At 56.7% G+C, this 19060-nt stretch overlaps 1 protein-coding gene across 1 annotated transcript in view; it reads right to left on the bottom strand.

Annotated features, from left to right (window-relative positions):
- Nucleotides 1-9463, bottom strand: part of LMX1B (LIM homeobox transcription factor 1 beta) — a 90597-nt gene extending 81134 nt beyond the window's left edge. Inside the window, exons 1-2 of the mRNA XM_030286712.4 lie at nt 8208-9463; nt 7703-7889 (exon numbers count right to left, since the gene is read on the bottom strand). Coding sequence (XP_030142572.2) covers nt 7703-7889; nt 8208-8346 — 326 coding nt within the window. The 5' untranslated portion in view covers nt 8347-9463. The remainder of the gene's footprint in view (nt 1-7702; nt 7890-8207) is intronic.
- Nucleotides 9464-19060: the final 9597 nt, after the last annotated feature.

Here is a 19060-nt window from a genome sequence, read left to right as displayed (position 1 = left end):
GGCCGGTGCAATCAGACCCCGTGTGCCTGCTGACCTCAACATTGCACCCTCCTGAGACAGCAGACACTCCGTGGTGACTACAAATATTTCATTTTAAGGGTTTTGCTTCAAAATAATCTGCATTAGAACTGCACAACATGCCACACATGGTGTTTCCATGTATGAGGAATATTCAGCACACGAAAAAGGGCCATGGCAGCGCACTTATCTGGGGCACGTGTTGGTCAGGTAAGAGGAGAAAACAGTTACCAGCAATTTGTTTTTTAACAGCCAGAGCCTATTTTGCAAAATGGCTGTTCTGAGAGCAGCCTGTTGAGGCCCAGGGGCAGGAGCCCTCGTCCTCCCACCCTGCTGCTGGCAGTGCCGCTGGGGCCAGGGGCTGGCCTTGGGCTCGGGGCTGCTGGACGTGGCTCCCACCGTGGCCAGAGGAACTGCAGGTATGCCGAAGAGCAAGGCAAGGGTAAGGCAGCGTTGCTTTAAGAAGTATAAGTTTAGCTAAAGCAAGTCCAGGAATGTAAAGTAAACGTAAGTTGATATGTAAAAATATTTTTTCTAAAAAAAGGAAAAAAGTTTAGTATCTGTCTCCATTTTGTATTGAATTTAAAGAGGCTTCTAAAACCAGTGAATAATTTGCCTGAACAAGGCACGGAAGATTCAGATCTATATTAGCATGAATGCTAGAAACACTTACATTGCATTTCAAACAAAAACTCGGGCTTATTTTACCTTATGAGTATTTTCATCTTTTTTCTCTTGTATACATTCTCCCCTCAGACTTGGAAGCCTAGCATGACTTTCACCATTTATTTTAAGTTAGATGTGGAGCTGTTAATGTATTTTTACTAATGGAGAAAAGTAATGTCTCTTTCCCAAATGTAAACAGTGCTGTTAGTGCTCCACTGCTGCAAAATGAGGTTATCTCCCTGATACATTTTATAAAATACCATAACTCAGAAAACACCTCTGCTTTCTAAATAAATTCTAATACTTTTTAATCAAAAAGATCAGTTTTCATTCATAGCTTTGGCTGTACCAAACCACAACTACACAGTCCACAAGGTGGATATTCAATAAAAACTTCCTGCCCACTTCATTTAGTTATTTCAATTCACCTGGAGAAAGGAAAATTCTGTTCCTAATTGTACCCATTTATCTCGAGACTCCTTTAGTTCCCTTGTTTGGCTGCTGCAGACTCAGTTGTTGGGGCTCACAACACATTGTTGCTTATACCTAATCTTGTCCTTTGTTCCAAAACAAATGTGGAAATTTTATGTTCTGCGATGAACAAGAAACTGTCATTGCATTATGAGTCAATCTTTGCCTTGTGAGTAATGTAATCATCCCAAATCATGCCAAAACCCCTTCCTACCACACCAAACTATCCCAGAGCAATACCTGGTTTGTTTACCTTTACTGGAGATTGCTGATCAAGTCACTTCACCGCTTTATTTATTTATTTGCTTGATTTTTACTTAATTTGAGCATTAACACGACTTATCATGTGGTGAAAAAACCGTAGGCAAAACGAAGAATTTTCCTGGTTTTTGTGAGCGTCATTTGCCCTTGTACCCCTTCCACAGAGGAGACAGCAAAGGCATTTTCCCATCTTGCTGGGGTTTGAAATCCACATCCTTTCTCTGACTCTGCATTTTATGCAGCTTGGCCCAAGCTGGCCCGAGCCGCGTGAAATGCGTTTCTGACTTTGCCCTGAAACGCTGCTGCTGTGTTTACACTCCGCATCCTCCCCGAGCTGCCGGGAGCCCCTCGGCGCACGGCCGCAGGCACGGGCTCTGCTCCCGCCGGCCAGCGACAGCACAGAGAGCAGCCAGCGACAGCACAGCGACAGCACAGCGACAGCACAGCGAGCAGCCAGCGAGCAGCCAGCGACAGCACAGCGAGCAGCCAGCGACAGCACAGCGAGCACACAGCGAGCCCTCCCTCCTGCCCGAGATCGGACCCCGACCGAGCCCCGCCAGCAGCCCCGCGGTGCTCGGGGTCCCGCTGCAGCCGGGAGGGCCCCGCTCGCTGCCCGAGCGCCCAAAGCGCCCAAAGCTCCCGCTGGCCTCCACACCGAGCGCGCAGGGGGCTCAGGTCTCCCCTAGCCAATCCCTTCATCTGCTGCACTCGCCATTCCAGAAGAAAGAAGTATTAAATAAAATCGGATCAATTCCTGTTACTGCAAGAAAAAGCAGATCTAGCCTAAGTCCAAATTTTGTCTGGAATTAAAAAAAAAAAAAAAAAAAAGGCGGAAAAAAAAAAAAAAGCATAGCTGCATTAGGAAAAACATACTCCTTTTTCTCCCGAACATTCCTGTCCAGATATCTGACCAAATGAAACAGACGCTGGCTAAATCTGCCCCTCCACCACCACCACTTCCAGGTTCACCAGGGCAGTGAGGCTGCCCCAAAACGGAGGGAAGTGTGTGTATTTACCACTGAAGCGCACTAATAGCACAATTAGTTTTAAAAGAGACACTATAATCCAGCTGTTTTATCATGATATATTATTGATAGTTGGAAAGGGGATGTATGCCTTTGAACTACCTCAAAATTTTAGACCAAAAAGTAACAGACTCAGTTTCTAAACAGAATGCAAAGTATTCTTGTGTGTTATAGTAACTGAAAAAAAATTTTCAATGTACTTCACATCTATGATTTTTTTTTCCCTCAGGATAGAAGTAAAGCATTATAAATTACACTCCTGATAATTTAATTGCATACTGCCTGTACTACACAAAGATCATCCCTATCGTCTTCTGTCACGGATCAGTGCAAATCGCGTCTTTCCATTGCAATTATTTTGTCCAGCTTTACAGTGATTGCAGCAGCAAACCAAAATGTCTCCCCGCATCCTGACAACATCCCCTCGCAGATCCCGCCAGCCCGAGGCCAGCGCTGCCGCGGGGCCGAGCCCGGCACGGCACGGCCCGGCCCGGCACGGCCCGGCACGGCCCGGCCCGGCCCGGCCCGGCACGGCACGGCCGCTCTGTGACGTCACGGCCGCAAACCGGCCGCGTTCTCTCCTCCGGGCTCCGCTCCCGGGCTGCTCCGGGCTCCGCAAAGCCCGAGCCAGCGGAGCAGCTCCTGTGGGGCTGCTGGGACCCACGGCGCGGGGCTGCGGGGATTTTCAGAGAAAAGGCCAGACCGTTCCAGTGACTCGGAAAAGCATTTTTAGTGGATGACATAACTTTAATCATTACTCCATGGCCTGGGCATGTGCTTAGGCTACTCCTGTCTCTAAGTTTCACCTGGTTTCTGTGTTGTTCCCAAGGACCAGCGCCCGGCCAGCGCAGGGCGAAGGCAGCTGGAGGGATCCCCCGATCCGCACGGTTCTGCTGAGCTCACGGTGCTGCACGACTGCACCATGAGCCGAACAGATCCTCCGTTAAAAATACACCAGGAACACTGGAAACACATCAGCTCCTGCCGTTAGCGGATTGCCATTGCCCGCTGTGCGTGCGGCAGAATCCGGGAGCTTTGGTACCTCCTGCACCGGGCTCCCACCGCATTCCAGAGCCCGCGCTCTGCGAGAAATTACAGCCACAATCCCGAGAGACACTCACTGACGGGAACCTTTTGTTGTATTTTGAATCTAAAACGCAACTGAAGTGGGAAACATCAGCCTCAGTGTTAGGCTCCCTCGCGTGAAAGCATTCCCAAAATGTGGAGAGGGCAAGGCTCCCCCGCAGCACCGAGGCTTCATGGGGTTCCTTTCCTTCCTGCGAGGGACGTGCTGCTCCGTGCTGACTGCACAGCAAAGCCGAGCCCAGCCACCGACAAGAAAGGACTCCAAGATGAAGACCAGAAATACATGGTGGGTCTTTTTCATAGCATCCAAAAGTGATGCTAAAACAATACCTGACACATGAAAAAGAACAAAAGCCTGAATATTTTTCTTTCTCACCCTGAGCAAAACTTCGAATGCATTAATGAAAAATTATGACATAGCAACTGTGGGTGTTTGCTATCTAGTTCCCTGAATAAAAACCTCTTTTAGAGCCTTTATTTCCAAAACTTTAAAAGGAATACAGATCTTTCTATAAATTATATGCATTGCTTAGATATTAAATATGTATCCTGGAACAGTTATTTTTCATAACGTATCATTTTTTACTATCATCAAGATCTAGGGCAAATCGCTGTATAACACTGGGCAGTGAGAGAAAAACAAACCGGAAAGGCACAATCACCAAAAAAAAAAAAAAAAAATACACTAATAGAAAATAAATGTAGCATTTATAAATACTAACGTTTTGTAGTAGAAAGCACTGTTAGGACTGATACAATAAGTAAATTCATTTAGGCAAAGAACCAAAATAAAACTACCACAAGCCTTCTATTTTTGAAAAAAGAAACCCCCCCCAAAAAAAAAACCAAAAAAAAAAAACCAAAAACACATTAATTCTGAAGGTTTCAATTTCTGAGAAAGAAAACTTCTTAAAAAACAACAACAACAACAACAACAAAAACCCATCACACTGTAAGGTTCCAAAAGTGCAGCAATTTGGCAAAGTTCTAATTAAAATCAAAGAGATTCTGCTTGACTGGGGCTTGTGAAAGCCAGCCTTCCCTGGTGCCACTACGCTGGGATTTTTTTTTTCTTAAAAACCTTGCCATCAAATGCACCTGACCCTCAAAATCCTAAATTTTAGCAAAATAAGCACTCTGCATTAACTCAAAACATCAGTATGTATTCATGCAAGTCGAATTCTTTCTTTAAAAAGAGACCAAAATACATGCCCAGCTTATCCCACTGACATACTGGTGATATTTTTGTGATAAATTACATTTATCAGGCACCTCTGACTACTTCAAACTGGGCTTGGGCTACTAATCCACCTCCCCCAGGATTTGCTGTAACATTCCAAGCATAAGGGTAGCTTCCCACAGCCAACAATTTTCTTAAAAAAATAAAAAGAAAAAAGAAAAAGAAAAACTGTTTTCACCCTTCCCCCTAATGTGAAATGCCCTCATCCAAGGATGGGCAGCAATTATTCCTGACCCAGGGAAAGGTGTAAGGTCTGATATCTGACCCATCAGAAGCTTGCTTTCATTAGAAAGATGAGACACCATTTTCCCAAAGATATATACACAGCACTTGATTATAGTCCTGGGAGTTCTGGAGAAATCTGACCTTTTAAATTACATTACTACGTACAGAAAAATCTATTTAAGGCAAATTTCAGGAACTGAGATATTTAAATAAACTTTATTCTCTTTAATTTTTTTTTTTCCCAGATATCTGTAAATAGGACTCAGGATAACAAAAAGCATCTGATATTACTGATCTCTGTCCTCCTCCGTACCGTTCCATTCCATCTCACTAGCCCAAGGCATTCTCACTGAGCACACAAGCATTTCCATGCCGGTGTTCCAGCCTCGGCTATGTCCTCTGGCTGTGGCTGCCTCTCCCAGCCCGCTCATGGCTTCGCTCCCCGCAGTCTGATGGATAAAACTGACCCTCTCTGCCGCACAGCCCAGGGCCACTTGCACGGACACAGCTATTTTTATCCTCTAGCTACCATAAACGAATATTGCTGCGGCTCTGAAAGGGCACACAATCCGTGTCAGCACAGTTTCACATGTTTGCTCTTTTGGGCTAATAAAATCTCAGAGAAAACAAATTTTGATTTACCGTGTCTCCCCTCCCCTTCCCGTGAGCCGCTGCCGCTGTCAGTCCTCGGGGGCACACACAGCAGGGCACCATGTCATGTCACACTAGGTGCTGGGATTCAACAAAGGCCAACATGTTGATATCTTTTTATTGCTCGGCAGCCTGGTTACCCCATTTTCCCCCTCTACAATTGGACACTTTTGGTAATACGGGAAGTTCTGAAGCAGTAACAATTCTGTTTTCAGTCAGAAAAGTATTTTTGTTTTACAAAGCAATAGTCTCTGATCTTGCTTTTTAGGTCACTAAGTACAATTCTTTATTTTACAGAAACTAAAGTTGGGAGCTTAGAGAGTACATTTATTTGCAATTAATGTAAATGTTTACATTGCCAAATAATGCTTTTCTTAGGTAGCCTAAAGACTATTTGACATTCTTTACTAATTAGTAAAAATATCTAAGGTGTTACTACCTACAGAAAAAAAAGTTTCACCGATCTACAACTACAGCTACCAGAGGGTGGTTTATTCTGTGTAGAAATGAAAGGCAAAGCCTGTGGACGGGCTTCCTAAACCGGGCACGAGAAAACCCTAAAGGTACCGCAGCCCCAGCCCCACAAGGGCAGGATGGCGGCAGCCCACGGGCAAGCCTTGAGTTATTCCCATGCACAGCGCCCGGGCTGCGGAGGACTCTCTGGGAGCTAGCGAGGGCTGCAGCATGAAATAACATGTTTTGTTGTGATTCCTAAACAGGGGGACATTTATCTGGGCCATTTATACAAGAGTTATAACCCTCACAATATTTATACTCAGCATGTCATGTTAGCATTTACTACTCGTTTCCATGGAGATGGATTTTCATGCTGTAGCTATGAAATGCACATTGTTGCCACTAAGCCACTTCAGGCCTTTCTGGATGCCTGCTGAATGCCTGACAAAAGTTGATGCAAACCAATAGTTGTTGTTCTTTGTTTGTTGCCAGACTTCTAGCAGAGCCATATTATGTCCTAGTGATTGAAATGCCCATGTTCGCCCCCCTCCCGGCACAAAAAGGATCCTCAATTTAGGTGACAAGCATGAAGTGGGCTTCTGCAGGGGAGGGCGGCCCGGCTCGGGGCCGGGCTCCGTCCCTGCGCGGGGCCGCGGCGCGGCGGGGGCCGCTCCCGACAGCGCCTGACATTTGGGGATAAAGCCGGAATAAGAGAGAGCGCGGGCAGCGGCGGGGCCGGGGCCGTGGCCAGACTCAGCCCGGGCTTCCCCCGCCGCTGAGCCGGTCGCTCGGCCGGGCCCCGCCGCGCCCGACGGCCGCTCCAGCGGGCCGGCCCCGGGCAGGAGCATCGGCCGCTCCAGCGGGTCGGCCCCGGGCAGGAGCATCGGCCGCTCTGCGGGCCGGCCCCGGGCAGGGGCATCGGCCGCTCTGCGGGCCGGCCCCGGGCAGGAGCATCGGCCGCTCTGCGGGCCGGCCCCGGGCAGGAGCATCGGCCGCTCCAGCGGGTCGGCCCCGGGCAGGAGCATCGGCCGCTCTGCGGGCCGGCCCCGGGCAGGAGCATCGGCCGCTCCAGCGGGCCGGCCCCGGGCAGGGGCATCGGCCGCTCTGCGGGCCGGCCCCGGGCAGGGGCATCGGCCGCTCTGCAGGCCGGGCGGCGCCGCGGCCGGCCCCGGGCCCCTCGGAGCGGCTCCGGGGCAGCGGGCGGCGGCGGGACGGGACTCGGGGCGGGCAGGAGAGTGTCGCGGGACGGCTCTGAGCGCGGCGCTGCCTGCGCAGCCCAAACCGGGCCGGGCCGCCGCATCGCCGTCCCCTCCGACGGCGCCGCACGGTACCGGAGCGCGGCGGGCCCGGGGCGGGAAGCAGCCCTGCCTGGGTCGGACGCCACGGCTCGGTGTCTTCGGTCCCATTCGTGCCCGCCGCGCAGCCTGCGCCGGGGTCCCCGCTCGCCGTGGCCGCCAGCCGTAGCCGCGAGCCCGGCGCCGGGCTGCCCCGCTCTGCCGGGCACGGGGCGCGGCCCGACCGGGAACACGCCCAGAGCCCGCCGCTTGCCCCGGGCCGGGCCGGGCCGCCCCGGCGGGACCCCCGCCGCCCCCCGCGCCCTTACTGTTGGTAGTCCTGCTTGCAGTAGAGCTTGCGGTCCCGGAAGTAGCAGCTGGTGGTGAGCGCCTGCTGGCACGCGGCGCACTGTAGGCACTCCTCATGCCAGGAGGACTCGTTCACCCGCATCAGGAACCGGTCCGAGATGGGCCGCTGGCAGCCCTCGCAGACGGCCTGGTGCTGGCACTCCGACCCTGCAACGGCAGACGGCGGCGTCAGGCGCCGGCCCTGGCCCCGCTCCCAGCCCCGACACAACCCGGCCCCGCTCCGCAGTCCCCGTCCCGGGCAGCGCGGTCCGCCCGGCCCAGCCGGTCGGTAACACCGAGCTCGACGGCTGCCGCCGGTCCCGCGCACCGCACATGCCGGCGAGACAGTCCCGCGCCCCGCACCGGTCAGGGGCTGACCGGCCGCAGTCGGCATCAGACCGACCGGGCCCCTCGGAGCGCAGCCCCGGGCACCGAGCGGTGCGCGGGACCGCTTTCGGCGTAGTCAAGAAGCGGCCGGCAACTCACCCAGCAGCACTCCCAGCGTGGCCGGCCCCGAGCGCAGGGGGTGGTCTTCCATTTTAATGCCGTCCAGCATCTTGGCGCAGTCCGGTGGGCCCCGCGGGAAGCACCTCTCCAAGGACTCGGGACCCGTCGCGATGTCCATGAGCGGCGGCGAGAGGCGCTGCCGGGCGGCGGGGCCAGCTCAGCCCCGCGTCGGGCCGGGCGCGGGGACACTCTGCGGCCGGGAGGAAGGAGTCGCTTTTATTTTTATCTGGAAGACATGAGGAGCGTTTCCTGCCCGCGCTTCCAGAGACGGGGGGCAGAGGCAGGAGCCGGCGCCGCCGCCCATGGGGCCGCCCCGCTACACGGGCGCGCACATGCCGCGCACACGGCGCCGGGCAGCCGCGGTGTCACCTGCTCGCCGGCAGCGCCGGACCCACGCCCTGCTTGGCGCGGAGGGCCCTCCCGGGGCGGGCCGTGCCGGGCGGAGCGCGGGCGCGGCGGGCCGGGCGGGGCAGGGGCTCCCGGCGCTCCCAGCCCCTGAGCCGTGCGGCGGCCCGAGGAGCCGCGCCGTTTAGAGCAGGGGCCGCGGCGGAGGAACACACCCCCCGGCGCCTCACCCCTCCTCAAACTTGCTGACATTTGAACTCCATTGGTGCGCGGCGTATCGCTGCGCCGCGGTGATCCGTCTCCTCGACGTCAAATAGTGCCCTGGCCCCGCCGGGCCCCCGCGGCCCCTGAAGCGCGGCGGCGCCCGGGGCGGCCGGTTCCGCGCACCCCGGGGCGGCGAGCGGCGCGGGCAGCGCGGGCCCGGGTCGCGCCTCCGCGGGCCGCGGCGGGGGAGAACGATCTTGGCTAGCGAGGGTGGCGGATGAGCGGGGCCCCGGGCCCCGGCTGCCCCGCTCCCCGGTCCGCGCCCCGCGCTGCTCCCGGCCCGACGGCGGCTCTTGGCTCCTGCCCTGTCCGGGGTAGGTAGCAGCGCGCGTCCAGCGCCGGGCCGCGGGCAGGTGGCGGCAGGACCCTCCCTCGGGGCGCCCGCGACCGGCGGGGACGCGGGTCTGTCTCGTGGACGGCGGCGGCGCGACCGGCCCCGGCGGGCACGCGGGACGGGGCACCGGGGACCGGGCCGCGCACGCCCTGTACCGAAGGGCGGCTCCGAACCGTGACGCCGGGGCTGCCAGCGGGAGAGCTCAGGCGGAGCAGCGGCCCGAAGGCTGCGGTGCCTCTGTGGCGGCGGAGCCCGTGCCCGCTCCCGCAGCAGCGCTGCCTGCTCGGCTCGGCTCGGCTCGGCTCGGCTCGGCTCGGCTCGGTCGCTAACGCTGCTGAACGCGCGGGGCTCGGTGCGGGCGCGGCGCTCGCGTGTGCGGGACAGCCCGCGCTCACCGCGCCGGGATCCCCTCTGGGGCACAAACCGACGGGAAAAGCGATCCTGCATGCAGCGCCGGACCCCGCGCTGCCGGCTCCCCTTTCGTGGTTTTTTTGTTTGTTCGTTTTTGTATCTTTGTTTGCCTTCCCCCCTCCGATACTGTTAAAAATCCAAATGTGAGGAAATGAAAATCCAGAAAAGATTATTTGCGGAGATTCTTAATGTGACCCATGATGTGCCACGACCCAGTCAAAAGAAGGACTATATTTTGTAATGCTCCCAAAATATTGATACTTAATAAGCAGAACGAGTGTTAACTTGAATTACTTAATGCCTCTATTTTGTGGGTCTTAAGATAAAACTTCTTTTTATGCCGTTTTCTCACGGAAAATATATTTGAAAGAAATTCGTCATTGTGTTTTAGTAAATTATTTTGGAAAAGGTTTTCAGTAATAGAGTCTATGTGTTTTTGTTACAGGCGGTACAAATCGGGAAATCTTTGTCGTTAATGCTGAAAAAATAATATATGATTATTTAATTCTGAGATCAAGATAAAGGCTGCTAAGATTTCACAGTTCAATCAGTAGCGCAAAAGCTGCTCGTTCACATTAATTTTTTATGTCCCCTTCCTATTTTCGCGTGAGGATTCGGAGTTCTCCATCACACAGGGCTTCCATCAAATTATCTTCTACAACTGCGTGGAAAATTAAAGCCCCTGTTTCCACAGGAGTTTTCATAAATTCTGGCTATAAAAGAACAAGAAAAAAAAACCTTCTCAAAACCCAACGAAAAGGCAGCGCTGAGCAGCGGGACCAGGAAGCAGAGGGAAAGCCCCCAGCCCTGCACCCGCAGCAGTAATTCCAGCTTTGTTCGTGGGCTTTACTCGCAAATATCACACTAAAGGTTTGTTGCTTCTCTCCTTGTGTGTATACGAGCACTGCGCCGAGTAATTGTTATCCCCGCTCCTGCCCCGAGAACAATTCGATGAGGTGTTATATAGGTTTATACAATGCTTTTAACGAAAAACGAAATGCAATTAAAACACCCACGCGCAAAACCATCACAGAAATAAACCCTAACCAGACTAAGTAGCCCCACCTCCCCGCGGCTTCCTTCGAATTGTCCTTTTATTTGCAAGGCAAATCTCTTTGTTTTGAGTTAAATTTGAGAGTCGAACAAGAAACGCAGCCGGTCCCAGTCCTTCCCAAAGGAGGCAGGAGGAAGGAGCCATCGGGACAAGAAACAACGGCTGAGCCCTCCGCACCGACCGCCCCGTCCCGGCAGCTGGCCCGCCGCTCCCGCCCGGTGCACGCGGGGAGCGCAGCCCGACCCCACTCGTGAGCGGGGCAGAACCGCGCGGGACCCGGGAGGGCCACGGGCGTCTCCGCACGAGGGAAGGGGGACGCCGGGCTTCTCCGCAAAAGCGTGCGGTGCCGGCGGATGCTCGGGCGTCTGTGCCGTCTGTCGGTGCACATTCCCGGCTGCCCGGGCGCGTATTTTCCCCAGTACCGACGGGCACCGCCCGCTCCCCCGCGGACGTGGGCACGAGCAGCGCGGTGCCCGGCGCTCCGCAGGCTGCGGTTCGGTGCGGGCGGTGCGGTGCAGCCGCCCCGGGGCGGGCGGGCCGGGCTGACCCGCGGCCGGGCTGACCCCGCGGGCGGGCCCGGTGCCCGGCGCGGCCCGGGCGCAGCCTGCCCCCTGCCGGCGCGCGGCGGCACGGCAGGGGCTCGGCGGCGCGGGGTCAGCCGGGGCGAGCGGCGGGGCCGCGGCGAGCGGGGCTCACCGGACCGGGATGTGCAGCGCGGAGACGGCGGCGCTTCCCACCCCCGGACGGGCCGGACAGGCCTCCGGCCTGGCGGTGCGCGGCCGCCGGCCCCAGCTCTGCGGCACCACGGCAGCGGGGTGTGGGGGGAGGCCCCGGGCAGCCGTGTGCCAGCGGCTCACTGTGTCCTGTTTTTCTCCATCCACAGCCGGACTCTGCGTCTCGCTCCCCTGCGGAGCCCCGGCCTTCCCCGCTCGCCAGCGGCCGACGCCGGTGCACAGAAAAACGCCCGTGGCGGGAGCGTTCGGGGAGCTGGGGCACGGAGACCGGCGGCCGCCCCTCGGGCGGTCTCGCTGCCGGTTGTCCACGGAGCTTCCCATAACAGAGCTCCCCAGACTGGCTCTGCAAGCCCGCAGCTCCGACCGAGCCCCCGGCGGCGGCGCCCGCCGCCCGATGCTTCCACGTCGCCGGGCCTCTCCCCCGGCCGCCGACGTGCGGGCAGTCCCAGCAGGACCTGGCCGATTTGGCTCGGCCGCCCTAGCGGAACGGTCCCGGCCCGGGAGGAGCCGCCGCCGCCGGCGGTGCACGACGGTGACTGATCCAGCCCGCGCCCCCCTCTCGGAAGGATGGATGTGAACGAGCTACTAAGTGTAGTTACTAATAACAATAACAATAAATTATCGGACTGTTGCTCAGTAATGCAAACAAATGTTCCGTGAACCACGCAGACTCTCCCCGTGCCTCGCAGCAGCCCCACCGGGACCGGCCTGTCTGACGAGCGGCTGTTCCCCGGCCCAGGGACACGACTCTGCTCGCCCGGCAGTCTCACGGAGCAGGTGACAGGGCCAGTGATCAGGGACGGGGCCAACCAGGGCGGCCGATAGGAGAGGTGGTGCCGGCGCTATCCGGTAGAATGCGGTCGGAGGCCTCGCCGCGTGAAAAGCGGCGAGCACGGAGCCGGTATTTTAATTAAGCAGGACGTCTTTGATATAGGCCGCTTGATGCTATCTATCTCTGCTCTCTGTTCCCGTCACGACAGCATTTGGGCAGAAAAATTGCTGAGCGAGGCGGGTCAGGCAGGGCGTCGGTGCCGCGCCGAGGAGCCGGAAAGCCCCGGGGAGCGGCGGGTGCTCGCAGCGCTCGGAGTCCCAACCCCACCGCGGTGCGGTGCCGCCGTGTGCCTTTTCGGGGGGCCTGGAGGAACGGGAGCCAATTTACCATGATTAAAGGCACAGGCGAGGAGGCGCCACGCATTTGCATGCGCCTTCATCTTCCCTAAGTGGATTTTTGAGGGCAGCGCGGCAGACAAGCTCGGGCTCCGAATTCCCTCCGCCTGTGGAGCGCCGGTTCCTGATGGACTCGTGGCTCGAGCCCCCCGCCCGCCCCAAGGAGCCGCAGGACCGGGCTCAGCTCTAAGGCCCGGCGCGGTCGAGCTGCTCCGACACGGAGCAACTCGGCCACCCGGTCCCTCCTGCGACGACCGGCGGCTCCGCGCTGCGGCCGCGACTAACCCGGCGCCGGGCACGGCCCGCAAGGGCTGCGCCTGAGGCGGAGGCTGTTCCTCAGCCTCATCAGGCCTCCGGCTCTCGCTGCCGCTCGCAGAGCTCTGGCGCGGGCCGTGTTACTGGCTCAGCCCCGTCCTCACCAGCCCTGAGCCGCAACGACCCGGCGGGCCGGGGAGGCGGCGGCGGCCCCGTGACAGCAGCGGCGGGCGCCGAGCTCGGGTCCGGTCGCACCGAACGCAGGCGCTCTCTCCGGCCGCTCGCCGGGGGCAGGGACCCGATGGGGCGGGCGTGACGAGCCCGGCTGGCAGCAGCGTGTCGCGCACATGTGCCCCCGCGGCGACCGATGCCAGGTGCGAGGCTGGGGGCAGAGTTTACCGCCGGCCTCTGACGGCTCTGCGGGTTTCCCAGCCCAGGGGGTGTGGGAGGGGTCCTTTCCCAGTTCAGGGCAAATACCTTCGTTTCACTGGGAAATTCAACCTCTCCTTGGAGCTGGATCCATTATACGGGTTTAATATCCGCTCTTTTACAGCTCAGTGTTGTAAAAGGCAGCAGCCAGGTCTGTGAACTCTGACATGTGCACCCGGGGGCGTGGGGGGGGTGTGGGGGGAGAACGACAGGACCTGACGGCGCGGGGAACGCCTGCGAGCGCAGCCTTTCATCTGCGTAGCCTCTGCACGGGCCCCGCCGGCCGGAGCGGGATGGGGGCGGCGGCGCCCCCCACCCGTGCTGCCCGCCAGGGCCCTCGGGGCCCCTCCGCGGCCGCGGGGTTCGGCAGCCTTCGAGGCGCTTCCGGGGGCTTGGCGGGGCCCCACCGCTCCCAGGGAGCGGGCTGGGCCGGCGAGGCAGAGGCCGTGCCCTCACCGGTGGCCTTCCCCGCACAGACACTCGGCAGGTGCCCCAGGAGAGCGGGCGAGGGCCGAGACAACCAGCGAGCCGGCCCGGGCGCTGCCGTGCCGGGGCCGTCCCTGTCGGCGGGACGCGCTCCCGCACGGACGCGCTCGGCAGAGCCGCGTCTCCTGAGCTGGCGTGAGCGGGGCAATGGCACGGGGAAGGACGAGGCCACCCCAATCTTCTGCTTTCTCTCCCGAGAATTGCCAGGTGCGTGGAGTAGCCCGGGCGGGGGCACCGGGCCAGGGCTGTCCGCGGGGCACGGCGAGCGCTCGGCGCCGGCCGGGCGGCGTCGAGAACGGGGCGGGAGCCCGCTCCGCCGGTTCGGCAGCTGCGCCGGGCTGTCCGGCAGGATCCCGGCACCCGCGGGACCCGCCGCCCCCCGAGCTGTATCTGGGTTCCCGGTGCAGAAGGGCTGCCCGCGCCGAGTGGCGCTGGAGCCGTCGGGCCGGGGCGGCAGCGACAGCGACAGCGGCCACTCGGCTGCCAGGCGCGGCGGGATGGAAGCAGAGTCCGCTCCTCAGAGGAGGAGAGAGCTGGCCGCGCCTCTGCTTTTCCGAGGCGCTGCGGGATCGTTCCTGTAGGTTTAACCGAGGAACGTAAATACAGCTCGATTTTCAGGGGGGGGGGGGGGAAATAACAACAACGAGAAATCGTTTCCTTTTTGTTCTGGGAGGCCTCTCCGCTATAACTAACGTTTCCCCCCGCCGTGCCGAGGGAAGCGCGGGCCGCGACCGCCCCGAACCGCTCTCCTTCTCCCAGCGGGGCCGCCCAGAGCTCCGCGTAGGCCAATGACGCGCGTGGGCCAGGCAGGAGCGCGCAGACATCGCTTGGCCGCCGCGCCCTTTGCGCGCCCACGCCGCGCCGCTGTCCTGGCCCTTCTTGAAAAGAGACATGAAAAAACGCGCTGGGGAGGAAGAGGAGAAGAGAGCAGTGGGCTCTGCCTGCAGACGACGTCGCTTTTACGTAGAGATATGAACAGCGGGAGCTGCAGTCAGGGGTGGCGGCGTTGCAGTGGCTGCTGAGGCTCTCCGGAGCTGCCTTTGTCAGTAGAAAAGCATCACTTACAACGGGAAATATCAGAAGCCGCGCGAGTAATCAGCGCTGCCCTGAGCGGAGCGCTCCGCTCTGGTTTGTATTAGCGATTCTTGTGCTGTCATCAAGGAATGCAGGGGTGGAAGGATTTGCTTCGGGACTCTAAACACACACGGTTCAAGAGAGAAGAAAAACGCTGCTGCCTGCGTACCGCACAGAAAGCGGGAATAACGCTGAGCAAACCCCGACAGAGGCTAGAGGGGGAGTCGGGGGAGGCCGTTCCTCCTACCCCCCAAGTGGAGCCCAGTCCCGGGGGCTGCTCCTGCCCCGATTCCCTCAGACCCTCCTGCTCTCCAGCACCTCGCGCCTGGCAGCTCGTCGAGCCGAGCGGTGCGTGATGCAATTCCCAGCGTGGGATTCCTCACCTGCTGCCAGCTGATCGCTCTGAAGACTCACATGAGGCTGCAGGCTCTTCTGGCAGCGTTTCCTTGCCCTCTCTCCTTTTCTTGCATATCTGAGTTACCTGACATGCTAAAACCTGACATGGTGAAACCCGGAGCGGTTCTTGGAGTGCTCCGGGACCGCAGGGCTGCCATCACCCCTGCGCGGCCGCTGCCCGCACTCCTGCCGGCGGGCATGCAGGAACACGGCTAATTTTTCCTCCCATTATCAATAAGCCCAGCTTACTGCTTACTATTTCTATTTGTCTCTAGACGTAAATTTATGTAAACTCAGCTGTGGCAAGGAATTGTTGAGGAATCCATTTCCCAAGGTCTTTTCCTGAAAGAGCACCTCTGATCCTGCTAAAAGTTATCATGGACAATAAGCAGTTTCACCCTCAGCCTCAGTTAGTCAGGGACACGAGCCCATGTGAACCCCTTCCCGCAATACAGACTCGCTCATCTCAAAACGAGGGACCCGCACATTTTTCGCCGGAATCGCGGTGACCGATTCTGCCTTAATCGAGACGTTTTGGCGTCTCGGGGCTCCGCATGTGGAAACGGGGAGAAAGAGTCAGAGGGCGATGGAGCAGGGTCCCCGTTCCTAGACCAGTTTTGACTTTACTCTTTCCGTAGGGGTTCTCTGCGTATTTCTGAAGTTCAGTATTTGCGTAATGGACGGGGAAAGATGTTCCCCAGGAACAGACAGTTTATACGACACACACGTGCCCAAACAGTCACATTTACTACAGATTGGAGCATCCTTCCAACCTGGGTGAAAGGGACTACAAAGAGGGAACTGAAAGACTGCATTGAGAACTTCAAAGTGTGATTTTCGATGCGGTCCCCGTGGATATGAACACATTCGCGTTTTCAGCCGCGGTCACCTGAAAGCTCGGTCAGGGTCAGCACACCACCCTCGCGGGAACGATCTTATGCTCTGAACGAAACGAGTTCCGTTGCAAAAACTCTGATTTGTTCAATCACTTGCCCACATAGAACGAGTTCCGTACGTGCTCAACTCCTCATCGTTGTTTAAGCCCGATTTAGAAAACAAAAAGCCCCAAAGCCTCGGTCCCAAGCAGCCCATCATATCAAGTGATCTATAAATGCATTTCCAGCCCTGATTGTGGCTGCGGCAGTGCGATAAGGCAGAGGGACCCTGGAGCGGAGCACAGGCTGCTCTCCCCCCGCTCCGGGGGCAGCCCCGCTCCGCAGCTCGCACGGCTTCGCCCAGCTCGGGTTGCGGGGGCTCGGGAGGAGAATGTACGGCAGGACAGGAGGAGAGAGCCGAGAGCCGGCCTGGCCCGCGGCCGCTGCGGCCCCGCACCTTCCCGCAGCGGCGCTCCCGGCGTGCGGAGCCCCGCCAGAGGTGCGGGACCTGCGCTCCGGCCCCGGGGCCAGCGGGACAGACACCGAGCTCCGATTCTTCAATAGCAGCAGCACACGAGCTCCCCGCTCTTGATTTTTATAAGTGCCAATGAATAAACCCATCGCTCATAAACGCAGGGGCAGACCGAGTATGTTGATGGGTTTGTACGTGAAGGTTGTAAAACTCCTCTGGGGGCCAATGCAAGCCGGTAAAGCGGCACCCGCGCTGCTCCGCTGTGGGAGCTGGTGGAGGAAAAGGAGGGGACACCCAGCCAGGCCCCTCTCGCACGGGGGAACTCCCCGCGGAGCAGAGCGCGCAGGGGACAGGGCTCCTCCGGCCACTTCAGCCACCAGCGCGCACGGAGCCTGCAGCGCTTCAGAATTGCGTTTCTCACACCTTTAGCGCTGGAAAATCTTTTCCCTGCCTTTGTGTGGGAAGTAGGAGTTGCAGTCAAAAATGCTAAGAAAAATTGTGGTTAATTAGTAAAGTAATATATTTAAACAAGACATTAATGAGATATATTGTTATTTATGAGATATTAAAATGCTACTATTAAACGGGAAAAAACAGGTGTGAAGTTTGCAGGATTTTGAATTTTCAAGCTCAATTGCACAAAGAAAATAGAGAAACAGTGCACGTTTTCATTTTGTTGGGGAGTCCTAAAACATCTTTGCCGCCAGAGCAGGAGGTATAGAGGGCAAAACACGGTACGGATGAAGAGAATTTTTCAGGGTAACGTTTAGTTTCCTCATGGCAGGTGAAAGACATACAGAACAGTTGCTATTGGTGGTTATATAGAGTTTTCAGCATTGTGAGATACGGAGCTGAAAATAACATATTCTCTAGCAAGAATGTGTGCTTCTAAAATATAATTTTGTAGGAAAAAATATAATTTAAATTTCAATTACAATTGTTCTATGAGAGACAGATGTGAGCTGCTAAAATGTTTATAATGTAGCTCAACAATAAAAAAGAGACATTAAAGAAATATGTGTCACTGATGGGATTTGATTGGCAGGTTGTATTAATTACAAGACTTTCACCTCTGAGACTGCTGTTCCAATCCAGACAGTGTCCAGGGAAAACAATTTTAAGTTTGTTTATATATTCTAAAATTATATAAAAAAAAAGTACGCATCTTAAAAAAATAAAAAGGAAAATGAAAAAGAAAAATTAAAAAAGAAAATAAAAGGATTAACTTCTCTACATTGAAACAGTTAAAAAGGAGCATCTGCTAACACACACATTTTGGTCACCATCCTACAGCTCCAATCTAGAATATTTACAGTGGCCACTACATGCAAATGGTATCTGTTGATTCCATAATTTGGAATGAAGGGAAAGATGTTACCCAAATTTCTCTCACACGACACACCGAGACCCGCATGTCTCCAGCAGGTGGAGGTAGGAATGCTGCTTATTGTTAGTGAATTGACAGAAATAAAATAATCAGCGAGGGGAGGGCAGTTCCAGTAGCACTAAGCCAGGGTGCTCCAAATCCATCACTTAGCTTTAGAGAGCTTATAAGAGCAGTTTAAAAGTACAGGATCTTAAACTATGCTTTATTTTCATTCCTAGTGGCTAAAACATAGGGTCCTTTCTGGTCACATTTGTGAATTTTCTTTGCTTCCAGAAAAATTATTTTCTCAACCTTAAAGCTTTGCTCAGGATGTGCCTGAGTGTAGGGAAAAGCCAAATTTCTCTCCACGAGCATCCCAAGTGGATTCTGCACAGACTGAGAGGAGACATCCCTGAGCACAGAGCCAGAACCAACACTGACACCTGCATTTCCAGGGCAGGCTCCCGGCTTTAGCAGGGACCCCGTCCCCTCCAGCCGCGGGCACCTCCCGGCCCGGCCCAGCCAGAAGCTGGGAGACGCCAGGACCTTCTCCCTTCTGTCCCTTCCGTGCCGGGAAGGGCACACAGGGCTCTGCCAGGCTCCGATGGCACCCGCGGACTGCGGGAGAAGAGAGCTCAGCTCTCTGCTGGGGGGAGAGCGCTCGAACCCTTTCCATAAGGAAAGGATGGAAACAAAGAGAGGACAGGGCGTTTCTGTAGAGCCTGAAGACCTTCAGTCACAGAACCTCTTGGGCCCTGGAGCTCCCAAGCGCTAGGGACCCTCTGGCCCAGGCTGGCAGGAGCGCAGGCAGCCCTCCCCGGGGCTCAGCCCTCTCCCTGCCCGTGCTGTCCCCGGAGCTGGCGGGTCACATCAGCTGCTGCTGAGGAGTCCTGCGGCAGAGCTCAAGGATCTGCATCCTGAGCGCTGACTTAGGGAAACGAAGAACAAAGGTGTGCTTGCAGCAGAAACACCAACAACTGGAGCACCATCTTGAGCCTCCGTGCCAAAATGGGAGTGGTAATAAATAAATCGGCACTAGGGCAATATTTTGAACCATAACCCCCATTTTAGTCTGTCCTACATGTTCTATGGCTAAGCATTTTATGTGATTTGGATAAAACTCCACCGGTACATTAAAGTTTATTGGCCTTGAAAACAATGACTGCATCA

This window comes from Taeniopygia guttata, chromosome 17, assembly GCF_048771995.1.
Source record: "Taeniopygia guttata chromosome 17, bTaeGut7.mat, whole genome shotgun sequence".
NCBI classification, from domain to species: domain Eukaryota; kingdom Metazoa; phylum Chordata; class Aves; order Passeriformes; family Estrildidae; genus Taeniopygia; species Taeniopygia guttata.
Note: the sequence above shows the minus strand (reverse complement) of the source record. Positions and strands in the feature narration are given on the sequence as shown.